The sequence below is a fragment of the Dermacentor andersoni genome, chromosome 1 (genome assembly GCF_023375885.2).
Source record: "Dermacentor andersoni chromosome 1, qqDerAnde1_hic_scaffold, whole genome shotgun sequence".
In the NCBI taxonomy this organism is placed as follows: Eukaryota; Metazoa; Arthropoda; class Arachnida; order Ixodida; family Ixodidae; genus Dermacentor; species Dermacentor andersoni.
Genome location: NC_092814.1, coordinates 257,844,962 through 257,866,618, shown reverse-complemented (window position 1 = coordinate 257,866,618; position 21,657 = coordinate 257,844,962). Strand labels below are relative to the sequence as shown.

General features: G+C 42.5%; 1 protein-coding gene across 8 annotated transcripts in view; it reads left to right on the top strand.

Moving 5' to 3' along the window:
- Mvd (mevalonate diphosphate decarboxylase) overlaps positions 1 to 21,657 on the top strand; it is a 111,701-nt gene that overhangs the window by 19,816 nt on the left and 70,228 nt on the right. For 5 of the 8 annotated variants that reach the window (XM_055063666.2, XM_055063665.2, XM_055063663.2 and 2 more), the window contains exons 4-8: positions 1,539 to 1,606; positions 3,983 to 4,120; positions 12,651 to 12,705; positions 14,252 to 14,396; positions 18,941 to 19,111. In XM_055063666.2, coding sequence (XP_054919641.1) covers positions 1,539 to 1,606; positions 3,983 to 4,120; positions 12,651 to 12,705; positions 14,252 to 14,396; positions 18,941 to 19,111 — 577 coding nt within the window. The remainder of the gene's footprint in view (positions 1 to 1,538; positions 1,607 to 3,982; positions 4,121 to 12,650; positions 12,706 to 14,251; positions 14,397 to 18,940; positions 19,112 to 21,657) is intronic. The other 3 variants (XM_055063664.2, XM_055063667.2, XM_055063671.2) reach the window with 3 other exon arrangements.

Below are 21,657 nucleotides of genomic sequence, written 5' to 3'. Positions count from 1 at the left end.
ACTTGTATTTATTGCCATGTTATTTACGTTTCGTTCTATTGCCTGGACATTGCGTATAGAGTGACAAGTATTATTTCCCGTATGGAAATAATGGGTGCTGTACAAAAGGTAAAAACACAAATGGAACTTTGTACTGTCTGTACAAATTTCAAAAATGAATTTGCTTTGCATTGAAGATCTTTCACACTCGACAGTTCCAGTGTTACTGACTGTTGTGCCAGTTTGCACTGGATTAATCATAGCCTGTATAGTCGCACATCGATAAACATGTCTATTTCAATGTAACTTTTTATTTTTGTAAATATGAAGTATACATTTCAAAGGTGCTATTTAGTCTGTAGTATTACGAAATATTTGATATAACAAAGTAAATCTAAAATTCTGTTGGTTGTACTTTATTCATTAAGTATTCTGCTGCTATAACAAAACTGAAAATGCAAGGTAATAGTGAAGCAAATATTTGTTTGCTTGGCAGCTCAGTGCACATATTAAATTCTTGGGTTTTACGTGCCAAAACCATGATCTGATTATGAGGCACCTCAGTGTACGTATTCTGGTAGCAAAGATATCAAATACCAGGTAAGGCCAATGCGAAACTGCACATTCTGGATGTACGTGTGCAAAGCGTTTTGGCCAATGGCCTGCATGGCGCATATAAGTCGCCTACATGGGGATGCCTTGTGATCACACCGATTGCATAGTTGCACATTTATAACAGTGCAAAGTGTGTTTCTCATGTAGCATTGTTCACGTACCATGTGTTGGCATGGCAAGTTGCCGTCAAGCTTTTAAAATCGACAAGACCTTTTCTGGCACATGAAAGGCATCGCATATGCCTGCATTTCTTTTGCAAAGACCAGATTGTGATTTCTTTTCCCACTTATATCAGCTTGTAGGCTTGAGCGAATATCAGATAAAATGAAAGTATTTTTGTGACAGGTCTGACATCCTTATAACGAAGCTCGACTGTATTAAAAATTGTGACATGCATTGTGAAAATGCTTGAACATACTCTTGTTCAGTAATTTTTAGTGACATCCCTTTCAATGCACATTAATTGTCTAAGCTGTCAGAAATGGGTGTGAAAGAAGGTATTGCACACCTCTCATCAGCCTTACTTTCATGTTGCATAAAGTAGTCAAGGGCAATAATGCTATGCCATTCACTCCAGCGAGACATTGTGTCTTATATCATATAGAAGTGTCTTTGAAGGTGATCAGTCATGAATACAGGCACAGGTAGGTTACTTTATATATTTTCAGTGATTTTGAGCTTTGTTTTGTGCTGTGTGTTTCAGAAAATTGTGTAATTGTGCATGAGAGTGCCACTTTTTATTACATTTCACTGTAAGAAATTACAGTTGGTTTTATGATGGTGTGGTGTTTTGTGGTGTAAGGGCTAGGTATGGCCAAAGAATGCCAATCAAATGACATTTAGTTTTAGGCATTTGATGGCTATCTAATAGCTGGTTATGTTTCTCAGATTTGATACTTCTTGACTAATGACTTGCTGACTGATTGTATTGTGCTCTATAACAGCTATGTATTTTCTCACTCTAGAGAGGAATTAATACGTTCACCAAGACTGCAGAGCTGCCTACATGAAAGTATGTGTACATTTTTTTTTTTTTTGATGATTAGTTTCACAACAGGTCTTCAACTTCTCACATTTGTGCTTGTTTTAGATGGCAGGCTTTAATTCCTATGTTAGTTGAAAAACAATGATGTCTGGCAATTTGTTGAGACTACCATCCACTGACAGCTGGATAGGGTACAAGGAATCCTTTATGTACATATAGGCTGGCCCAGGTAAATGTTAGCCATGATCTGAAAAAGTATCCATGTAACCTGTGGTATGTGTAATTAACTGAAAGTAGTTCACAATTAAAATATTAACTTCCTCAAATTCTATCAAAATGATAGTCTTCGACCATCGTTAAAAACATGGAACTAGCATGTTTGTGCCACATTCCTTTTCCTGTATGCTATTTTTCCACACTAAAACGGAAGCGTATGAAAGCCATATGTTCTGTACTACTTACTGGCTTGCAGGGTGCCACTCTACTGCCCTCAAGCGAGCTGTGAGGAAACAAACTTGATACTTTATTTTACCCAATGACCCCCTAATTTGACAAGGTGTCGATGACATTGTTGGCCACAGTGCAGCTGAAAAGTCTTTAGCTGCTCTTTCATTGCAATGTTGTAAGTGAAACCAGCGCACTTCTTCACGAAACAAATAACGACCCATAAGAGCACAGCTAAACCTGTTGGCTACCATACAACTAGAACTATATAGGTGCACTGTCACTTCTATGAAATTGCAAATTAGGAATAATGCCAGGTTCTTTCAATTGAGGGTTGTTTAAGCGCACTGCTATATTGGCGCACAAGCTAGCTACTGCAGTGTAATATTCTTGTTTTCTACACTTTATATATAACCTAAAAAAAAAAACACCTGAATGTTTTCGACAATGCTCTAATGTATCCTTTAAATATAATTTTTTAAACATTGTTAACTAATTACAGGCAATCATGTGATTAGTTATGTAAAAATGTTCTGAATTGCACCAGGTCATTCAAAAACAAAGCCTCAGTCATATTAGGATAAGTTGCAAGGTCATTTTAAATGCGGAGCATTTCTTTGCCCACTTGGAGCCAAGGTCAAATGTGGGGCTCTCCAAGGTCACAGAGTTTGTCACCGATGCATGCACACCTCCGTGCCCTTGATCGGTGGCCGCTATTTGGCTCGGCCTCTCCTTGATCCATGCACATGTGCACGCTCTCCCATGTGCCCACTCGTATGCCGCTACTGGCTTGGTGCCTCCTCTCCTTGCTCCACTCAAATGTTCAGGTGTGCACGCCACAAAAAGATGCGACTTGGTTGCACTACACGAGAAGAAAGGGGTTAACCGAGGGGCCCAATTTTTATTAGTCATATCATAAGAAGCCAGCAAACACTGACACCAAGGACAACATAGGGGAAATTACTTGTGCTTAATAAATGAAATAAAGAAACGATAAATTAGTGGAAATGAAAGTGGATGAAAAAACAACTTGCCGCAGGTGGGGAACGAACCCACAACCTTCGCATTTTGTGTGATGCTCTACCAATTGAGCTACCGCGGAGCCATTTTCCTATCCACTTTCTTGGGTATTTGTTTCCAACGTGCCGTGTAGGCCTCTACTTACAGATATGATGGACCCTCGAAAGTATCAAGCAGAAGAGGAGCAGAGAGTGAAGAGGTGTGCAGTGCATGCAGAAGTGGCGAGGCAGGAGGCAAAGTGATGGGCTGACAAGATAAGCATGGCTGTGGAGCGCCAGCAACAAGAGAAGCGATGCATGGCCAAAGAACAGTGGCATGCCAAGCGAATGGCCATTGAACAGGCCGCCGAGACTAAGCGGCAGTGATTGTAGTAGCGCCACTTGCAGGACTGAGATGCATACTTTCGAAAGCACCGCCTCTGTTTTTGATCGTGTGTCGTCACTGTCGTGGCTTGCACATGTGGCGGTCCTCAAGTGAACGCTTCCCCAGCAGGATGAGAGTTCATTCGTGCTTTGCACCAGTTGCAGGGGCAGAAATGCTTCGCATTGATTTAAATAATTATCGAGCATGGTTTCTGTTGTAATTGTTTTGAAAGCCTGGGTAACATTGATAACCACTGAAAAAGCATAAAAAATATCTATGCACATTTTATGACACTTATATCATGCAAAGGCAGTTTTATAGAAAATCACACTTAAAGTATGCAAATATTTAAAAAAAACTTTGAAATTTGAGTAGCACGCATTTGCATACACCTCTTTGTATGCTTGCATTCAACACGAAACCATACAATTAAATTTTTGGGCCGTAATAATTTGCACGCAATCATGAAGTGCTATCAGACTGCTAATAAGTTGGCCTTTCCAAAAGTGCCTTACCTCACATTTTTTCTATTCTAATCCCCCTCAGCCATCTTATTTGATGTATTTTTTCTTTCAGTCCGCAAGAGGAGTCGAGAGTGCCTCCATGCACACGACTTTCCTGACTATGCGGATTGGAACGTTCACATATGCTCTATAAACAATTTTCCAACGTCTGCAGGGCTGGCATCATCTGCTGCTGGCTATGCATGCTTAGGTGCGCCATCTTTCAAAATAGCTCAACAGAGCTTTGTGGGGACTGTCATGTCAATTTGAAATATAATCTTACTAATCTTTTCACGAGACATTTACCTCATGTCTCTTAAAGGACCCCTCACCAGGTCTGGCGATTTTGAGCTAAGCGCAAATCATACGTTGCGCGATAACAATCGTGTCTGCAAAGCATTGCATCGCTACGCGCCACGGAAAGGTCTGAAATTTCAATCCGAATGCCGTTTCCCTCTTCACTCGCGGCCGCCGCGCTCCAAGCTGGGCGGTGACGTAATCGTGCGCCTGCGCCCACGTAATCATGTCTGCAGTGTGACGTCGCTTGTGGTGACACATGACTTCGAGAGTTATTCAAGACATCTGTTATCTGTGTGATCTGTTGCTTGAATTGACGAATTGAATTTTAGAGAAATAATAAAACAGACAAACGGAATGTCTGCGTGTTTTTTTGTTTTATTTCGCATCGAAGCAAGAGAGATGTATTTCTGCTTCGTCTGCTTGTTCCCACGGTTGTACGGTCACGTGCGCAGGTACTGAAACTATACCATTTTCTACCATGTTCCAGCGTGTGATCACGCTCTGCGATCTGCTTGTTCGTCTCAGTATTCGTGTAGGACTGAATTATACTGCTAGTCATGTTTCGTTGTGCACAGCGCGCAAAATCATGTACTGCGTGAACAAGACAACAGCTCGCTCGTGACGTCATCAGCGACAATGCGTAGCACCGAAAACAAAGAAGAAAAAAAGCGAGGAGCAGAAAAAAAAATATGAAAGCGGTGCCTGTGATGTATGTGCAACGCGATCCTTGAGGTCCGGTGTGGGAGAACTCAGGGAAGGAATTTCACTTGCATAGGCTAGATGGGGCGAGTGAAGAGAGCGTCTTGCTTGGCAGTGGAGCCCGCCTGCTGAAATCATGGGTTCACGGCACTGAAATATTTCTATCTTTGCTATTAATGAGCTGATTTGAAAAATTTTTGCAGCAGAACATTCCCTAGAGGACATGTAACAACTTCCAGCATATAACCGAAATTTGCTATGGGGCCTGGTGAGGGGCCTTTTAATAGAATATAGCTTTTCTGTGGACCTTTTTTCCAACCTACACCTTGTTCCCTCGAACTGTTGACCTTTGCAAGTTCGAGAAGCATGTTGTTGAGAAAGTACTGAATTTTGCCAGATCTTTTTTCATAACTTCTCATGTCTATTGCAGCATAGCTTGTTTGTCGGAACCTCCTAGCCCCCTCCTCTCTGGGTATAGCCCTGTGTTCGGCGGTTCTGGAGAGGCTTCAGTTTTTAACATACAAGTTTAGTGGATACAGTAGTAAGATGAGGGCAACAGTACCTCTAATGTTTTTACTTCGCCGGTTTGAGTGGTTCAATACATGAAAGCTACACTGCAGTGAAGAGCTATTGATTAAGAAACTCTATAGTTGCAGCCCAGTACATTTTTCTTTGAACATATTGTGTTACCTTGGTGAGGTGACACAACTGTATCTTAATAACCTGCAGGTACAGCTCAATGGTAATGGCACTCTGCTCCTGGGCAGGGCATGAACTGACAGGTTTGATTCACAGCAAAGGCTATTGCATTCATTCATTTTATTCCATAGGATGCAAGAATGCTCCTGCATTGAGCTTTTCATGCACATTAAAGAAGCCCATGAGAGCACTCTTTCAGCCAAATGCATATTCCGGTTTGGAGACTGGGCTATGCTAGGCAATAGCACTGAGCTTTGGGTGCACATTAAAGGGACACTAAAGCGAAGCAATAAATCAGTTTAGACTAATAAAGCATTGTTTGAGAACCCTGCAGGCAGTCATTTCAAAAAAATTGTTCATTAGGTGAGAAAATGAAGGTCCAAGTATCAGTATTTGAATTTCGCGCCGGAACCCCAGCGCCGGTACGTCAGCGTGACGTCGGGGATTCCAAAGTACGTTTTCGCATTTGGGCCGCGTTCGCTGAATAAAGGTTCCCGAAACTTGCCATGTTTAATATTTGGTTCCTTTAGAACACAATGTAGTCAATCTGTACCGCTATATATAATTAGTAGGCCCAGAAGATGCCATCAAAATCCAAGACGTCGCAGCCCCCAGGTGCGAGAACTTAAGTAGGCGTCGCCACCCGTATTTAGTTGTTGCGCTTTTTCTGGCTTGCCAAACATCTTATCGTTGTAAGAGTGGTGTTTTTGGTGTTGTAGAACGGTAATTTACTGATGCAGAAGAAATCATTTTTCACTTTAGTGTCCCTTTAAGGAAGCCCATGAGAATACTCTTTCAGCCAAATGCATATTCTGGCATGGAGATTGGGCTATGCTGGGCAATAAATTGTGCTTCTATCTGAAAAAGATGATGTTTAGGAGCTTCTGACTTCTCCTTTCTTATTCTATTGAACTGGTTGTTTTAAGTCTGCCATTCGTGAAGTTCTCTTCACAGACTCTAATGTTGAGTACAGTTGAATCTTGCAACAATGAAAATGACGGGTCTCAAAAAAAAAGTTTAGTTGCTACAAAATATTGATGTGAAATTTATTAATAACTCTGAGACTTAGGTTTAGTGGCACAGAAAGTAAGTTTTAATTCTGAAAGTATAATTTTGGCTCTTGCGCTTGCTGAGCAGCGATGCGACATTTTCATATTCTGTTAAGTGAGCCATTGTGATGGCGTTAGGATGCACTTCGACAAACTCTAGATGGTATGAAAGGTGTATACACGAGGGGCCGTCTGAATGGCTGCATACTATGTGTTCTGGCGTCTTCGTCACAGGATTAAGCAAAGTTGTGAACACTCGTGATGATTTTGTCATTGCTCATTTCTTTGAGAACGGCATTGTGGAAGTAAACCTCAATCACAGGGGTTCCAATGCAGTTGCTGCACGCCAACAAATTGTGTGCGGAATGTCGGATACGCATGATATTTCTATTTGCTTATCAACATTTTCTTGGTATCAGGAGTCGCAAAAGTGGCTTTTAAGTATTCAGTTTTTTCTCTTTTGGCGGTGGCAGTGTCTAGGCTTGCTCCATGAAAGCTCCAAGGAAGAGAAAGTGCGCCCTTTGTGGACTTGTTTGTGGTGGTGATTTTGATGCTTTGACTTCTGTCGGATAATGACTACAAATGATAATAACTTCATTATGCCAAAAATTTCCTTGAACCAGTGTTCGCTATGCACATTACTTTTGACAATATTCAGCTCCAGCATTGCTTTTTGACACTTTTTGAACTTTTTGAACTGCCTACAGGGTATGTTCCGATAAAAATGAACAGGGTGGTCCGATGACTAATTCTCAACAAAATTTTTTTTAGGAGATAGGGAAATATGTCTGATGAAAGGAATCCACCTTGTTTTTGTGAAATACCATGTATCTTTTCTGCAACAAAATGATACATCACTGAAAGTGAAACGTTCCTTTGTTGAGATTAGCAAATTTTTCAAATTTGAAGGCTATTTGTTATGAACAAGGAGTGTGCAATAAAAGTCAGTGGTAACTCCGTTAGACAGGATGCCAGTAAGCTATCGCAGGAGACGAAAGATCTGATCAAGAAACGCCAACGTATGAAAGCCTCTAACACTACAGCTAGAATAGAACTGGCAGAACTTTCCAAGTTAATCAACAAGCGTAAGACAGCTGACATAAGGAAGTATAATGTGGATAGAATTGAACATGCTCAGGAACAGAGGAAGCCTAACAGCAGTGAAGAAAAAAACTAGGAATAGGCAAGAATCAGATGTATGCGTTAAGAGACAAAGCCGGCAATATCATTACTAATATGGATGAGATAGTTCAAGTGGCTGAGGAGTTCTATAGAGATTTATAGAGTACCAGTGGCACCCACAACGATAATGGAAGAGAGAATAGTCCAGAGGAATTTGAAATCCCACAAGTAACGCCGGAAGAAGTAAAGAAAGCCTTGGGAGCTATGCAAAGGGGGAAGGCAGCTGGGGAGGATCAGGTAACAGCAGATTTGTTTAAGGATGGTGGGCAGATTGTTCTAGAAAAACTGGCCACACTGTATATGCAATGCCTCATGACCTCGAGCGAACCGGAATCTTTGAAGAATGCTAACATAATCCTAATCCATAAGAATAAAGGGGACGCCAAAGACTTGAAAAATTATAGACCGATCAGCTTACTGTCAGTTGCCTACAAACTATTTACTAAGGTAATCGCAAATAGAATCGGGAACACCTTGGACTTCTGTCAACCAAAGGACCAGGCAGGATTCCGTAAAGGCCACTCAACAATAGACCATATTCACACTATCAATCAGGTGATAGCGAAATGTGCGGAATATAGCCAACCCTTATATGTATAGCTTTAATTGATTACGAGAAAGCGTTTGAATCAGTCGAAACCTGAGCAGTCGTGGAGGCATTACGGAATCGGGGTGTAGGCGAGCCGTATGTAAAAATACTGAAAGATGTCTATAGCAGCTCCACAGCCACCGTAGTCCTCCATAAAGAAAGCAATAAAATCCCAATAAAGAAAGGCGTCGGGCAGGGAGATACGATCTCTCCAATGCTATTCACAGCGTGTTTACAGGAGGTATTCAGAGACCACTTGGATTGGGAATAATTGGGGATGAGAGTTAATGGAGAATACCTTAGTAATTTGCGATTCGCTGATGATATTGCCTTGCTTAGTAACTCACGGGACCAATTGCAATGCATGTTCACTGACCTGGACAGGCAAAGCAGAAGGGTGGGTCTAAAAATTATTCTGCTGTAAACTAAAGTAATGTTTAACAGTCTCTGAAGAGAACAGCAGTTTAGAATAGGTAGCGAGGCACTGGAAGTGGTAAGGGAGTACATCTACTTAGGGCAGGTAGTGACTGCGGATCCGGATCATGAGACTGAAATAACCAGAAGAATAAGAATGGGCTGGAGTGCATTTGGCAGGCATTCTCAGATCATCAACAGCAGGTTGCCATTATCCCTCAAGAGAAAAGTATGTGTATAACAGCTGTGTCTCACCAGTACTCACGTACGGGGCAGAAACCTGGAGGCTTACGAAAAGGGTTCTACTTAAATTGAGGACGACGCAACAAGCTATGGAAAGAAGAATCATGGGTGTAACGTTAAGGGATAAGAAAGGAGCAGATTGGGTGAGGGAACAAACGCGAGTCAATGACATCTTAGTTGAAATAAAGAAAAATAAATGGGCTTGGCCAGAACATGTAGTGAGGAGGGAAGATAACCGATGGTCATTAAGGGTTACGGACTGGATTCCAAGAGAAGGGAAGCGCAGCAGGGGGCGGCAGAAAGTTAGGTGGGCGGATGAGATTAAAAAGTTTGCAGGCAAAACAGGGCCACAATTAACACATGACCGGGGTAGTTGGAGAAGTATGGGAGAGGCCTTTGCCCTGCAGTGGGCGTAACCAGGCTGCTGATAATGATGATTTTATGACATACTGCAGACTAGATATTGGTCCTTGCAGGACGTTAAAAACATTGCTCCGAGTAAGATTAATTGTATTAGTTGACTATCACTTTCCTAAATGTACACGCAAGCTGAGCTCTTTGTGATGTGATAGAAAAAAAATGTGGCAAAGTTGGCTCCAAGAGAGATTGTTTCAATGAGGCCATGTTAAGTGGCTTAATAGGACCACTCATCTACCCATTCTCTGCCTCCTCTCCCCCTTCCTCTCTACCATTCTATCTAGCTTTCCTCTTGACTTGAGTATAGTAGAAAGTAAGCGCTGCAATTTCTGTAGTGGTTTTGCTGGCAGGCAGGCACGGATAATTACAGCTGTTAACAGGCTAATGTGCCGATTGACGCCCAGGGCTCCAGACGGCATTGTGCACATTTGACGAAGTGCAAAGGTCCAAACGAGTTTCTTGCGTCTTCTTTCCTTCCTCTCTGCCATGCTCCTTCCATATACTGCCACGCGCGTTTATTTCTGCTTTACCATTCACGCATGTTATCAATTTTCTGTCAATGCGCAGCAACGCGTGCGGCAGTGCTGGACACGCCTCGATCATGTCACTGTGTTTGTGCCAGCCAGCTCGCCGTCACCTACGTGACGATATATACACGCTCTGAAGCACTCCCAACGCGGGCAAACTTGCGAAAAAAAAAAGAAACAGCTTCCCTTTAAAAGAATGCTTTGCATGGCAAAATACATCAAGGACAGGTGTGCTGCTCCAGGGAAGCCTAGAAACTGCTACAACAAACAGGTGGGAGGGCAGGTAGGAGAATGGTCTTGAAGTCCACACAGAAATAGAAATATAGGAATATTAGCGGCCGCCATGCCATTTAACAAACTTGTGAATATTTAAGGGAAAATTAGACATCCACCCAATCGTAGCGATTGCTACAAAGGAAACCCATATGGGTCCCTCGAAGAAAAGCCTCGCAGTTGAAGAAAAATTTGACCTGGTCTGGGACTCGAGGCTTTTCTTTCGAGGAACCCGTATGGGTTTACTTTGTAGCAATCGCTACAATTTGGTGGATGTCTAATTTTCCCTTAAATAATTACTTCTCTCTACCTTGTGGGTTTCTGCAGAACTATTACGTCAAACGGGTGAATGTTGAAGAGTGTGACAGTGACTAACGGAAAAGAATGTTAAAAAGGGGAGTGGAGTGGTGGATATGAGGAGGAGTGGACGCACGCATAAAAGGCATCATGCACGATGTTGGCGGATAATTATGGGCATAGAGAGCGCGTCTCATCACCGCCCGATCGCTCAACACCAGACAGCCGTGGCCAGTCGCCTAGATGAGGCTCACCTACCACATGGTAACACGTGCTGCTTACTGCGGAGAACCCATCCTAACTAACCGTCATGGCATTTTTCAGAAAAGATTGTGTCAGACGCAAAGCTTTCAAATCTCTGAGCTTCTGGCCCTAATTTTACTGCGAACAACGGATGTCGTAATTTTCACAAGGGCTTCTAAACAGGAAGCAGCCTTGCTTTGTACTGTCTGCCTCATGAGTTCCTGAGTGTTATCAAATGACAATATGCGTCATGGGATGACTACAATACCATGATCGCAAGTTACTTCGAAACATCTTTTCTAACAAATCGGACAGCAGGTCACCAAAAGTGAGTGAAACTTGCATCATATGATACTATCGAAGTTCTAGCGTAAAGCTTCGCTCCTCTATTTTAAAATCTAGAATACTATAGCATGCCCACAATGCCGAAAGCACAATTGAGTGATAGGAAACTTGCAAAATAGTGTCCTTAAAAAATAGTAAACTTACTTACCAAATAGTTTCTAGCCGACTATCTGGCTGGAAAAGAACGGTGATCTCCATTGTTACCTGGACTGCAACAAGTCTGGCCTGCAAACAAAAAGAAGCATGATAGTGCGCCCCCCCCCCCCCCTTTTTTTTTGTATGGCCCCGTTTTTAGCACTGTTAATTCTTCCAAGTCATGTGCGAGCTAGGTCATCGACATACATTATTAAATGCATCGTGAACAAAATGTATTTTTAAATATATTTTTTAAATATATATTTCTGGCTATGCCACTGCTTGTAGCGATGCTATCACTGCCATTTGCAGTTGTCGCTGAACAGTGCTGTGCACTAGCACTAACGGCAGCGCGAGCTATGCACTTGACAAACGTGCTAATGTCAGAAGTATCTGCTGCACTGCTCCAGGAATCGCTCAACTCGTACACTGCTTGTTGCAACACACCAGTGGGTGTGATGGCTGATGGATACGTTGCAGTTGATGACAATGTGGTGGTGTAATCATAACTCATGACCGTTGACATCTTCAGAGCTATCTAGGGCAGAAAGGATGCGAATGTCAACGAATGAAATAGTGATGATTCTGTAAACGAGTGTAAAATTTTGGTGGCAAGGGAGGCATTCGCGGCATTTGATGATCTCGGCTTTACCTTGTGTAGTTCCTGCATTTTTCACTACAAAGCGCGCTTTGAACCTCGCTGCAATAAGGCTGGCTGCAATTGCACATTCAGTCAGACGAAATGTGCACAAAAAATTTGTAACTTACTTCACTAATTCTTTTGAATTCATGGTAAATAAAGGTTTTATTTTGTTGAACATGCCTGGCATGCTCTATTGTGAGTGGTTTGGTACGCATCCTTTACAAAGAAGTGACCTGGCTTAGTATTGTGTTTAATAGTGTAGAAAATGTAAATTTGTGGCTACTGGCAATGGATGTATGCTAATAACATTGGTGGAAACAAAATCTGACCCCCTGTTAATTTTCTTATGCCTGTGGCTCATTTCATAGGTGTAAGCTGATGTACACAATCCTTCCCAAATAGTTGCACGTTAAAGAACCCCTGGTTGTCCAAATTATTCTGGAGTCCCTCACTATGGCGGGCCCCATAATCAAATTGTGGTTTTGGCATGTCAAACCCCATAATTTAATTAAATCCTTCCTAAGATGGCATGATTCCTAATTAAACAATGAACAACCAGAGGGCAAAGCACAGCATTTCTTGTTAGTGTTGTGGCAGCATGCAAAAAGGACCTTGGATACTCTAGTGTTCCTGAAATATGTAATGTCCAGCACAGCCTGTGAACACATCGTTTTTTTCTATTTCAGTGCAATCATTAGGAACACTCTTTCATATTGAAGGGGACCTCTCTGGGATTGCACGGTAGGAAGCCACTGTCCTGTGATTGTTTCCTGCTTTATGAATTGAGATCTGGTGTTTGAAGAATAAACAATTTGTTGAAAGCATTTGAACAACTTAAGATTTTATGAGGACTGGACATCACCTAAAATTTTTAACCTGATTAATTGGAATTCTGTAAACTAATAAAATTATTAAGATATTTTTTATTTATGCATATGCATGGGGAGAGGGGCATATATGTATGCCCAAGAACTGGTGGATTTCGTACATGAACTTCGAAGAAAAAGAAAGAAACCATGCTACAGATCAATGCTTACTTTTCATATCAGATCAGCAAAAATTTTCTTGAGTGGCCATCTCAAGCTCACTTAACTGAAATCGCAAGTCCAGCTGCAAAGGCAAAGAAATACAATGCAGTCTAGCAGCTACCTTACGGGACATGCAAACCCTCTTGTGTAGGCAAGTACCGTTAACTGAGGGCACCCACCACAGTAGTTCGGTGGCTATGGCATTGTGCTGCTCACCTCGGAAGTCATGGGTTCGATCACGGTTGCAGCGGCCACATTTAGATGAGGGCGAAATGCAAAAATGCTTGTGTGATTAGATTTAGGTGCATCTTAAAGAACCCCAGGTAGTCAACTCATATGGAGTCTCCTACTAGGGCATGTTTCATAATGAGTTAAGATTTTGGTATGTGTAACTGAGCACATGCTGGTGGGCGAGTTGGTTATACATGATTACAACGAAGGCGCCAAATGAAACAACGGACGAAGGGAGGCGACACGGGTTGGCGCCTACGTGGTTGTGTTGTGTCGCCTTCCTTCGTCCGTTGTTTTATTTGGCGCCTTCGTTGTAATTGGGTATGTGTAACCCGACTTGATTTTTCTTTAATATTAGCTCGAGGTCTAACTAGAGATATTGGATGCAGCATTCTTCCATCTACCCCTTTCACTTATTGGGAAGAAAGGAATTTGCTTCTAAAACATTATTAGCATGCCGCCGACTTTTTTTTAATGCTCGCGCACTAGCAGCTGCAGTAGAGACTACATATTCGCTCCCCCAGCTAGTAGCGCAGCATGCAGGGGTGGCTTTTGTTCCGAGACACCTACAGGTGCCATTTAAACTGAATATTTCAGCGAAATATGGTTGTTCCCTTGGTTGTTGTTGTGCAAGTGGGCCAATGCTTGCCTGATATTGCTCGTGTAATTTTCAGCTGATTAATCATGGAACAAAGCACTAATCAAATAATTGCAAGGTTAACTGATCAATTGCTCAGCCCTAGTCTTTATTTGCACTAGTTCTTATGGTTGCTTTGCTAGTGCAGGGTAATTGATAATGTGAAGGTTGGGCATTCTCTCTCTCTCTGTACTCTTTCACATTGTTCTTTAGTGTCCTTTTTGTAGGTGGCATGTAGTAACTACACTCAAGGCACTGATAGAAATGTGGCTCTGAACAATGTATCAGTATAGTGAAATATTGCATTGCTGTCCAGGTTCAAGGGGAAGATGTGGAACATGGACAGAGGCAAGCAGCACAGTTGCAGTGTTCTCTTCTACATATTTTGCAGGCGAGGTTCAGGAAGTGCCTGCCGAAGCATGTATGGTGGTTTTGTGGCCTGGGTGAAGGGGAGTAAACCTGATGGCTCAGATTCTGTCGCAAAACAGATTGCTTCGAGTGATCATTGGCCACAAATGCGGGTGATCATTCTTGTGGTAAGCTTTCTTTTAGGGATTACTTTTCTTTCTCACTGTTTCTGATTTTATACTAAGTGAGTATTCACATAAAATGTATTTCGCTTTTTGTGCTATTTGGTAGCTGTGGATTCCATGGTCATGTGATGAGGCTTCAGTTCGTTGAACGTACAACAAATAATTATGTAATTTCTAATGCATTTAACCCAGTGCTGTTGTTGCTTATCACACCATGACATTGCTGGCAAAATTCAGGCACACCACCATACAGCTTACAAAAATTACTGGAGGGAACTGTGACACTCTAGTGTACAGGAGCTTAAGTATGGCGGTTCAGCCAGCGTGGGGAATGATGGTTAGTACATGGATTTGCCTAACTTCATCGGGCTTCAAACAGCTTTGTAACTTTCCAAACTTGTCATCTCAAACAAGGTATTGTGCTATAAGTGCTACATTTGGCAGTGATTATGCATCTGTGGAGAGTTTTATTGCCTTGTGCATTTAGACAAAGGATTGCTGCAAAATTTGGGCCAATAAAGGCAGATGAAGCAGAGTAAACAAAGCCACAAGAATGTCCAAGGCCACAAGCTTGAAGATCAGACAAATGCATGTACTAACGCAAGCTGAATGGTAGTAGTGCCAGAGTTTCTTCTAGTAATTTTATTATGAAACTCTATGCAGATCGCCACGTCAGCCAATCTTTCCTCCTTCAGTCTGCACTTTTCTGTATTTAACAGATTAGTTCTCTATAGTTGCTTCTTTCAGAATGAGGACTGCAGCTTACCCCTTCTTTCTATTTGACAAATCGCTTCTAAAATTTTAAAGCTAAACTTGTCATCCACCCAATTGAGCGCAAAGCTACAAAGGAAAACCATATGGGTTTCTCTGAAAGAACGTTTCGCAGTTGAGAAAAAGTCTGTCCTGGTCCAGGATTCGAACCTGGGACCGCCTTTCTGGGGCGGGCGCTCTGCCATCCGAGATAACCAGGAGGCTAGCAGATCGCAGCACAAGGGCAGATTTATCGACAACTTAAAGTACAGGGACACTGGATATAGCAAATCTATTCTGCTGAATCCCGCAAGATAGAGAAAGATTCATAAAACGAAAAATCATCTCCTCGAATGTAGCACAAAGCTACAAAGGACACCCTCTTTCTGTTTGCTGAGTGCCTAATATGCCCAGCTTTTTTGAAGAGACAGTCATAGTTTCTGGTCTGTGGCCACTGCATTGGGCTGAGTGACCTGCAGATCCGTGGTTTGTAATACCACATCGTTATTACGTCTGTTTTCAATGGTGTAATGGGGAAGCATGTTCAACATGCCTGATGCCATGCTCCGCTTGAAGGTTATTTTCAAATAGCTATGCAGTCTACGCTTGTTACAATGGACCTGCGTTCAGCAATCTTTCGAATATATCAGACCATATTTCAGCCTTAGTTTTCTACCTATTTTATTAATGCAACGAAGTTCGCTCTTAAAGGACCGCGCTACAATGGATTATCGGCTACAGCGGACAAAATTAGAAGCATATGTTTTTCAAAATCAGACGTATAAAACATACTTTTGCCGTATCGACACGGGCTGACAACTGACTTGCGAGGGTCAGCCGATGATTGCGTAAGGCGGGGCAAAAGCGTGCTGTCTTATTTCGCATGCGAGGTACGACAGGGGAGCCATAAGAGGGAGGGATTCTACTCCAGTGGCTGCTGCTTACGGGGCGGGCATGTGGCTGCCATATCTTGAAAGCGATATGCAATGTGCACAAAGTGCACGCCCATGTGAGCCTTCATTTTCAAAGCAATCTGCAATGTGGACAAACTGCTCCCAGTGCCGGTAGCTTTGTATGCACTGTGCTTTCGACGTTTGCGTTGAAGCAAAAGACAGCACGAAGGTCAATTCACTCGCTGCTGCTGCCGCGCTTCCTCACTCAGTTTTGGCAGCGACTTTCTGCGATCATTGAGTGAGGTGTGTCCTCGTTTACCTGTGTGCGCGTGACACCACGCTTGTTAATTTAGTTAGTAAGCAAATGTTCACAACTTTATATGGCTGATAGAACTACTATCCTTACTTCGCATAGCTGTCTACTAATTTGCTATCGCAATCGATGCTTCGTGTTTCAAGCGAAACTGCAACTTTTACTTTGGACATTCATCACTCACTTATTGCAATAACGTTGTTAGACATATCACCAAAGTTTCGGAGTGAGGCGTTTCAGATATCATGGACTTCGGATAAAATGGATGTTTTTTGTCGAATTATCAGGGTCCATTGTAACGAGAGTCAACTGTATTAAAAAACTTTTATTGTTATGGTCTACTTATTCTGCAGGTCAGAAGGAAAGCTTTAGATTAAAATAACCCTTAAGCCGTGACTGTCAGTGCTCTATAGTTGCCTCCTGAATGAACCGGCACAAGCACTTGACCTGATACACTTGGCAACTCTTTTGACTCTATGTCTGCGTTTGACCTTTCCACTTCTCACTCTGGTGACCGTTGCATGGCAGCATCCTACAGCAATTTTTTTTATTTTGCTTCATTTCAGCTTGGCCAAACATCAGTCGTAGCCCATTCCATTGATGCCAGACCTATCCATAAGTGTCCTTGACACAGCCTCCTGCATCTGAACGCTGTGTCATTCAAACAGAATAGAACAGTGCTGTCCATGTGTGCTTCTTTTTTATCCGTGTTGTTTCTTGCGCTGGACAAGTAAATTCAAAGACGATCCAAACAGAAGTGTAGAAAATGCTGGCTAAGAATGACATTGAACCATCTGCAAGTCTTTAGGCGTCCCCTTAATACCCACCAGAGAAAAAAGGCAACACCTGGTGGTTCTTTGTCAACTGGCACCTCAACAAGATTACCGTACTGAGAAGGGCATTTACCCTTTGCCACGAATTGACGACACACTCTGCTCTCTCCATGGCGTGCAGTACTTTTCTTCTATAGACCTTCAGTATGGATATTGCAAAATTGCCGTTGACAAAAAAAGCTGGGAGAAAATAGGCTTCATTGTACCAAATGGGCTCTACGACGTTAAAGTGGGTTGCTTTGGACTGCTCAGGGCCCCACCAACATTCAGCTGATGAACTTTCTCCTTTATGGTTTCGTGTAGTCTACTTGCATGTGCTACTTTGACGTCATTCCTATTTTTTCACCTGTATTCTCCAGTCTTCTACAGCAGCTTGGCTATTCTGCAAAGGTGGTCTTTAACTTAACTCTACCAAATGCAATTTTGGCCACGGTGACATTGCCATATTGTGCCATCTTGTTCACACTGCACGCATCGGACCTGACCCAGCCAAAGTTACACAGTTACCATGACTCGCTGTTCTCAAGATGTCCGCTCATTTTTTGGCCTCTGCTCTTACTTTCATTGCTTTGTGAAAGACTGCAAATATAGCATGGCCCCTCCCTTGCCTTCCTAAAAAGGAGAGTTGCAGTTTTGCCTATGCAGGCAAGCAGAAGCGTGATAGTATTAAGCGAAATAAGTCTTGCAGTGTTTCATGCAGTATCAGTTGGAGTGCCTTTCGCTTCTTGCCTGTGCTATGGCTATAAAAGCTTATGGAAAACAATGTCCTTGCTATGTTTGCTGAGTGGTATTTATTTCACAAGCGTGCATGTGACTTCGATAGACAGAGGCTACTCGAAGGTCCATTCGATTCCCCTTGCCTACACTTCATGAACTAGTTCTTGGCAGCTCTTACTTCTGCAGAACTACCACAACACCACTGGCACAATCCCTGTACTACTTCTCTGGTGGGTGCAGGGAATGCTGTGAACTTGTCCTGCACAAAGCCTGCACCGGGTGAAATGAATAGTGACCATGCCATCATGTTGGGCTTGGGAAACGAATAGCTCGTCCTGAACTTCCTGAACTAGTTCAGAAAGTGCGAGCGAATAGAATGGACCCAGAGTTCACAACACCCTGGCATGCCTTCTTGGTGCATAAGAAAAGACCTCTATGACAGCACTTCAGAAACTTTATCCGAACACTGTACAATTGTTGCGGTACTTAACGTAATGCATGTCTCCACGCCATCCCCACCTACCCATTCTCCATACACATCTGTTGAACCCTGCAGGGAATGTATTCTCATACGATCACTTTCAGAGGTAGTTTCACTTTCATGAGATTTCGCAAGAATCGGCGCTGGACGCATGTTCACGAGTGTCGCGCAAATGTTAAAGAGAAGCTCATTGGCTTTCGTAAGTCAAGCCTCGCGAAACCCTGCCAAAGTGACACTAGCTTTCATTATATTTTGCGGTTACCTTGATCTTACTGTTACGTGCGAGGCGTTTACTTCACAGATACAAAACATGACTCTGGATGACAGGCGTTTTCCAGGACTGGTACAGAGCCAGCCAGCCAGCCAGCCAGCCGAACGTCGTCTTCCTTCACTACTTTCTGGCTGCGTAGTCATCCGTGCTTTTTCAGCACTGTGTTACGGGAACTCGTGACAGTACAATAACGATTCCTTTTTTTTTTTTTTTTTCTGGGGGGAAGTGGGATGGTTGTACTTCACCATTTTCTGCAGAAGCTACATCAGTTTTCTTTTTGTTTGGACAGGCAAGTGATGCTAAAAAAGACACATCAAGTAGTCATGGGATGGCACGAACGATGGAAACGAGTGCCTTGATACAGGAAAGAGCCAGCAACATTGTGCCACAACGCATGAAAGATATGGCAGATGCTATCCTTGAACAAGACTTCAACAAGTTTGCTGAAATCACAATGAAGGTATGTGTAATCAATAGAATAAAGAAAAAAAGGAAACGCCTAGTGCTTGCTTGATCTTACATGGTTCCACATATTTGGCCAATACAGTAGAACCTTGTTCATATGTTCCCGTTACGTACTGTATTTACTAGAATCTCATCGTCATCATCATCAGCCTATATTATGTCTACTGCAGGACGAAGGCCTCTCCCTGCGATCTCCAATTACCGCTGTCCTGTGCTAACCGATTCCAACTAGCACCCGCAAATTTCCTAATTTCGTCGCACCACCTAGTCTCTTATGCTGTCCTCTACTGCGCTTTCCTTCTCTTGGTGCCCATTCTGTCACCCTAATGGTCCAATGGTTATCTAATCTGCGCATTACATGACCTGCCCAGCGCCATTTTTTTCTCTTAATGTCCATTAGAAAATTGTCTATACCCGTTTGCTCTCTGATCCAAACAGCTCGCTTTCTGTCTCTTAACGTTATGCCTAGCAATCTTCGTTCCATCACTCTTTGCGTGGTCCTTAACTTGTTCTCAAGCTTCTTTCAGTCTCCAAGTCTCTGCCCCATATGTCAGCACCGGTAAGATGCACTGATTGTATACTTTCCTTTTCAATGATAACAGTAAGCTCCCAGTCAGGAGCTCACGATGTCTGTATGCGATCCAACCCATTTTTATTCTTCTGTGAATTTGCTTCTCATGGTCAGGGTTACCTGTGATTAGTTGACCTAGGTAAATGTACTCCTTCACAGATTCTAGAGGCTGACTTGCGATTTGAACTCTTGTTCCCTTGCCTAGTTACTTATCATTATCTTTGTCTTCTGCATATTAATCTTCAACCCCACTCTTACACACTCCCTGTTGAGGTCCTCAATCATTTGTTGTAGCTCGTCCGCAGTGTTGCTGAATAGAACAATGTCATTGGCAAACTGAAGGTTGCTGAGGTATTCACCGTCGATCCTTACTCCTAAACCTTCCGAGTTTAATAGCTTGAATACTTCTTCCAAGCACGCAGTTAATAGCATTGGAGAGATTGTGTGTCCTTGTTTGACCCCTTTCTTTATAGGTATCTTCCTACTTTGCTTGTGTAGAATTAAGGTGGCTGTGGAATCTCTGTAGGTATTTTCCAGGGCATTTACTTAAGCGACCTGTACTCCTTGATTACACAATGCCTCTATGACTGCTGGTATCTCTACTGAATCAAATGCTTTTTCGTAACCTATGAAAGCCATATAGAGAGGCTAATTGTGCTCTGTGGATTTCTCAATAACCTGATTAATGACAATGCATGTGACCCATTGTAGAGTATCCCTTCCTGAAGCCAGCCTGTTCCCTTGGTTGTCTAAAGTCCAGTGTTGCCCTTATTCTGTTGGAAATTATTTTGGTAAATATTATATAATACTGGGAGTAAGCTAATGGGCCTATAATTTTTCAGTTCTTTAACGTCTCCCTTTTGTGAATTAGTATAATGTTTTCAGTCTTCCAGTTTTCTGGGACCCTTGCAGTCGATAGACACTTTGTGTAGAGAGCCGCCAGTTTTCCTAGCATTATGTCTCCTCCATTTTTGATTAAAAATCCTCTCCTGCCGCTTTTCCCCGATTCATCCCTTGCAAGGCCTTTCTGACCTCATCTCTACTTATAGTTGGAGTTTCTGTATACTGTTTATTATTGTTTCGAATAGAGTGCTCTTGAGTCCTCTGGGTACTGTAAAGGTCAGTATAGAATTCTTCCACTGTTTTTATTATACCTTCGAGATTGCTGATGGTGTTACCTTGCTCATCTTTCAGTGCATACATCTTGGTTCATCCTATGCCAAGTGTCCTTCTTACTGATTTCAGGCTGCGTCCATTTTGTACGGCTTCTTCAGTCTTTCTAACATTATAATTTCGAATATTACTTATTTTCGTTTCTTGATCAGTTTTGACAGTTACACGAATTCTATCTTATCTCTTGAGTTGGACACTCATTCTTTGTCGTCTCTTTATTAGGTCCTTTGTTACTTTGGAGATGTTGCCTACTGGTTGCCTTGGTGCCTTGCCTCTCACTTCAATTGCTACCTCTGAAGCTAGCCTTGTTACGGTTTCATTCATTACCTCTATGCCATCATCATCATCTCTGTTCTAAGACTGCATATTTGTTTGCAAGTACGAGCCTAAATTTGTCTGCTTTTACCCTTACTACCTCTAAGTTGACCTGTTTTTTCTTGACCAATTTTACTCTTTCTCTGTTCAAATTGAGGTGAATCCTAGCCCTCACTAACCTATGATCACTGCACTTCACCCTACCTATCACTTCTACATCCTGCACTATGCTAGGATCATCAGGGAGGTGGTGGCTGAATACTGCACCAGAGAGGCCAATTCCTGTTCTGGTGAGGGAGTGTCTTTGTTCTAATCTAACACTCACTTCTTTCCCAATAAAACGGGTCAAAAAATTGTGTGCACGTTAGAATCGAGTATGACCCTAAATCTGTGTTACCATATTGCCATTCGCATTTCAAAATGGCTGCCTCGTACGCACTTTGAGCCTAAATGCCGTATCTTCCTCCATGTGATTAGGTTAA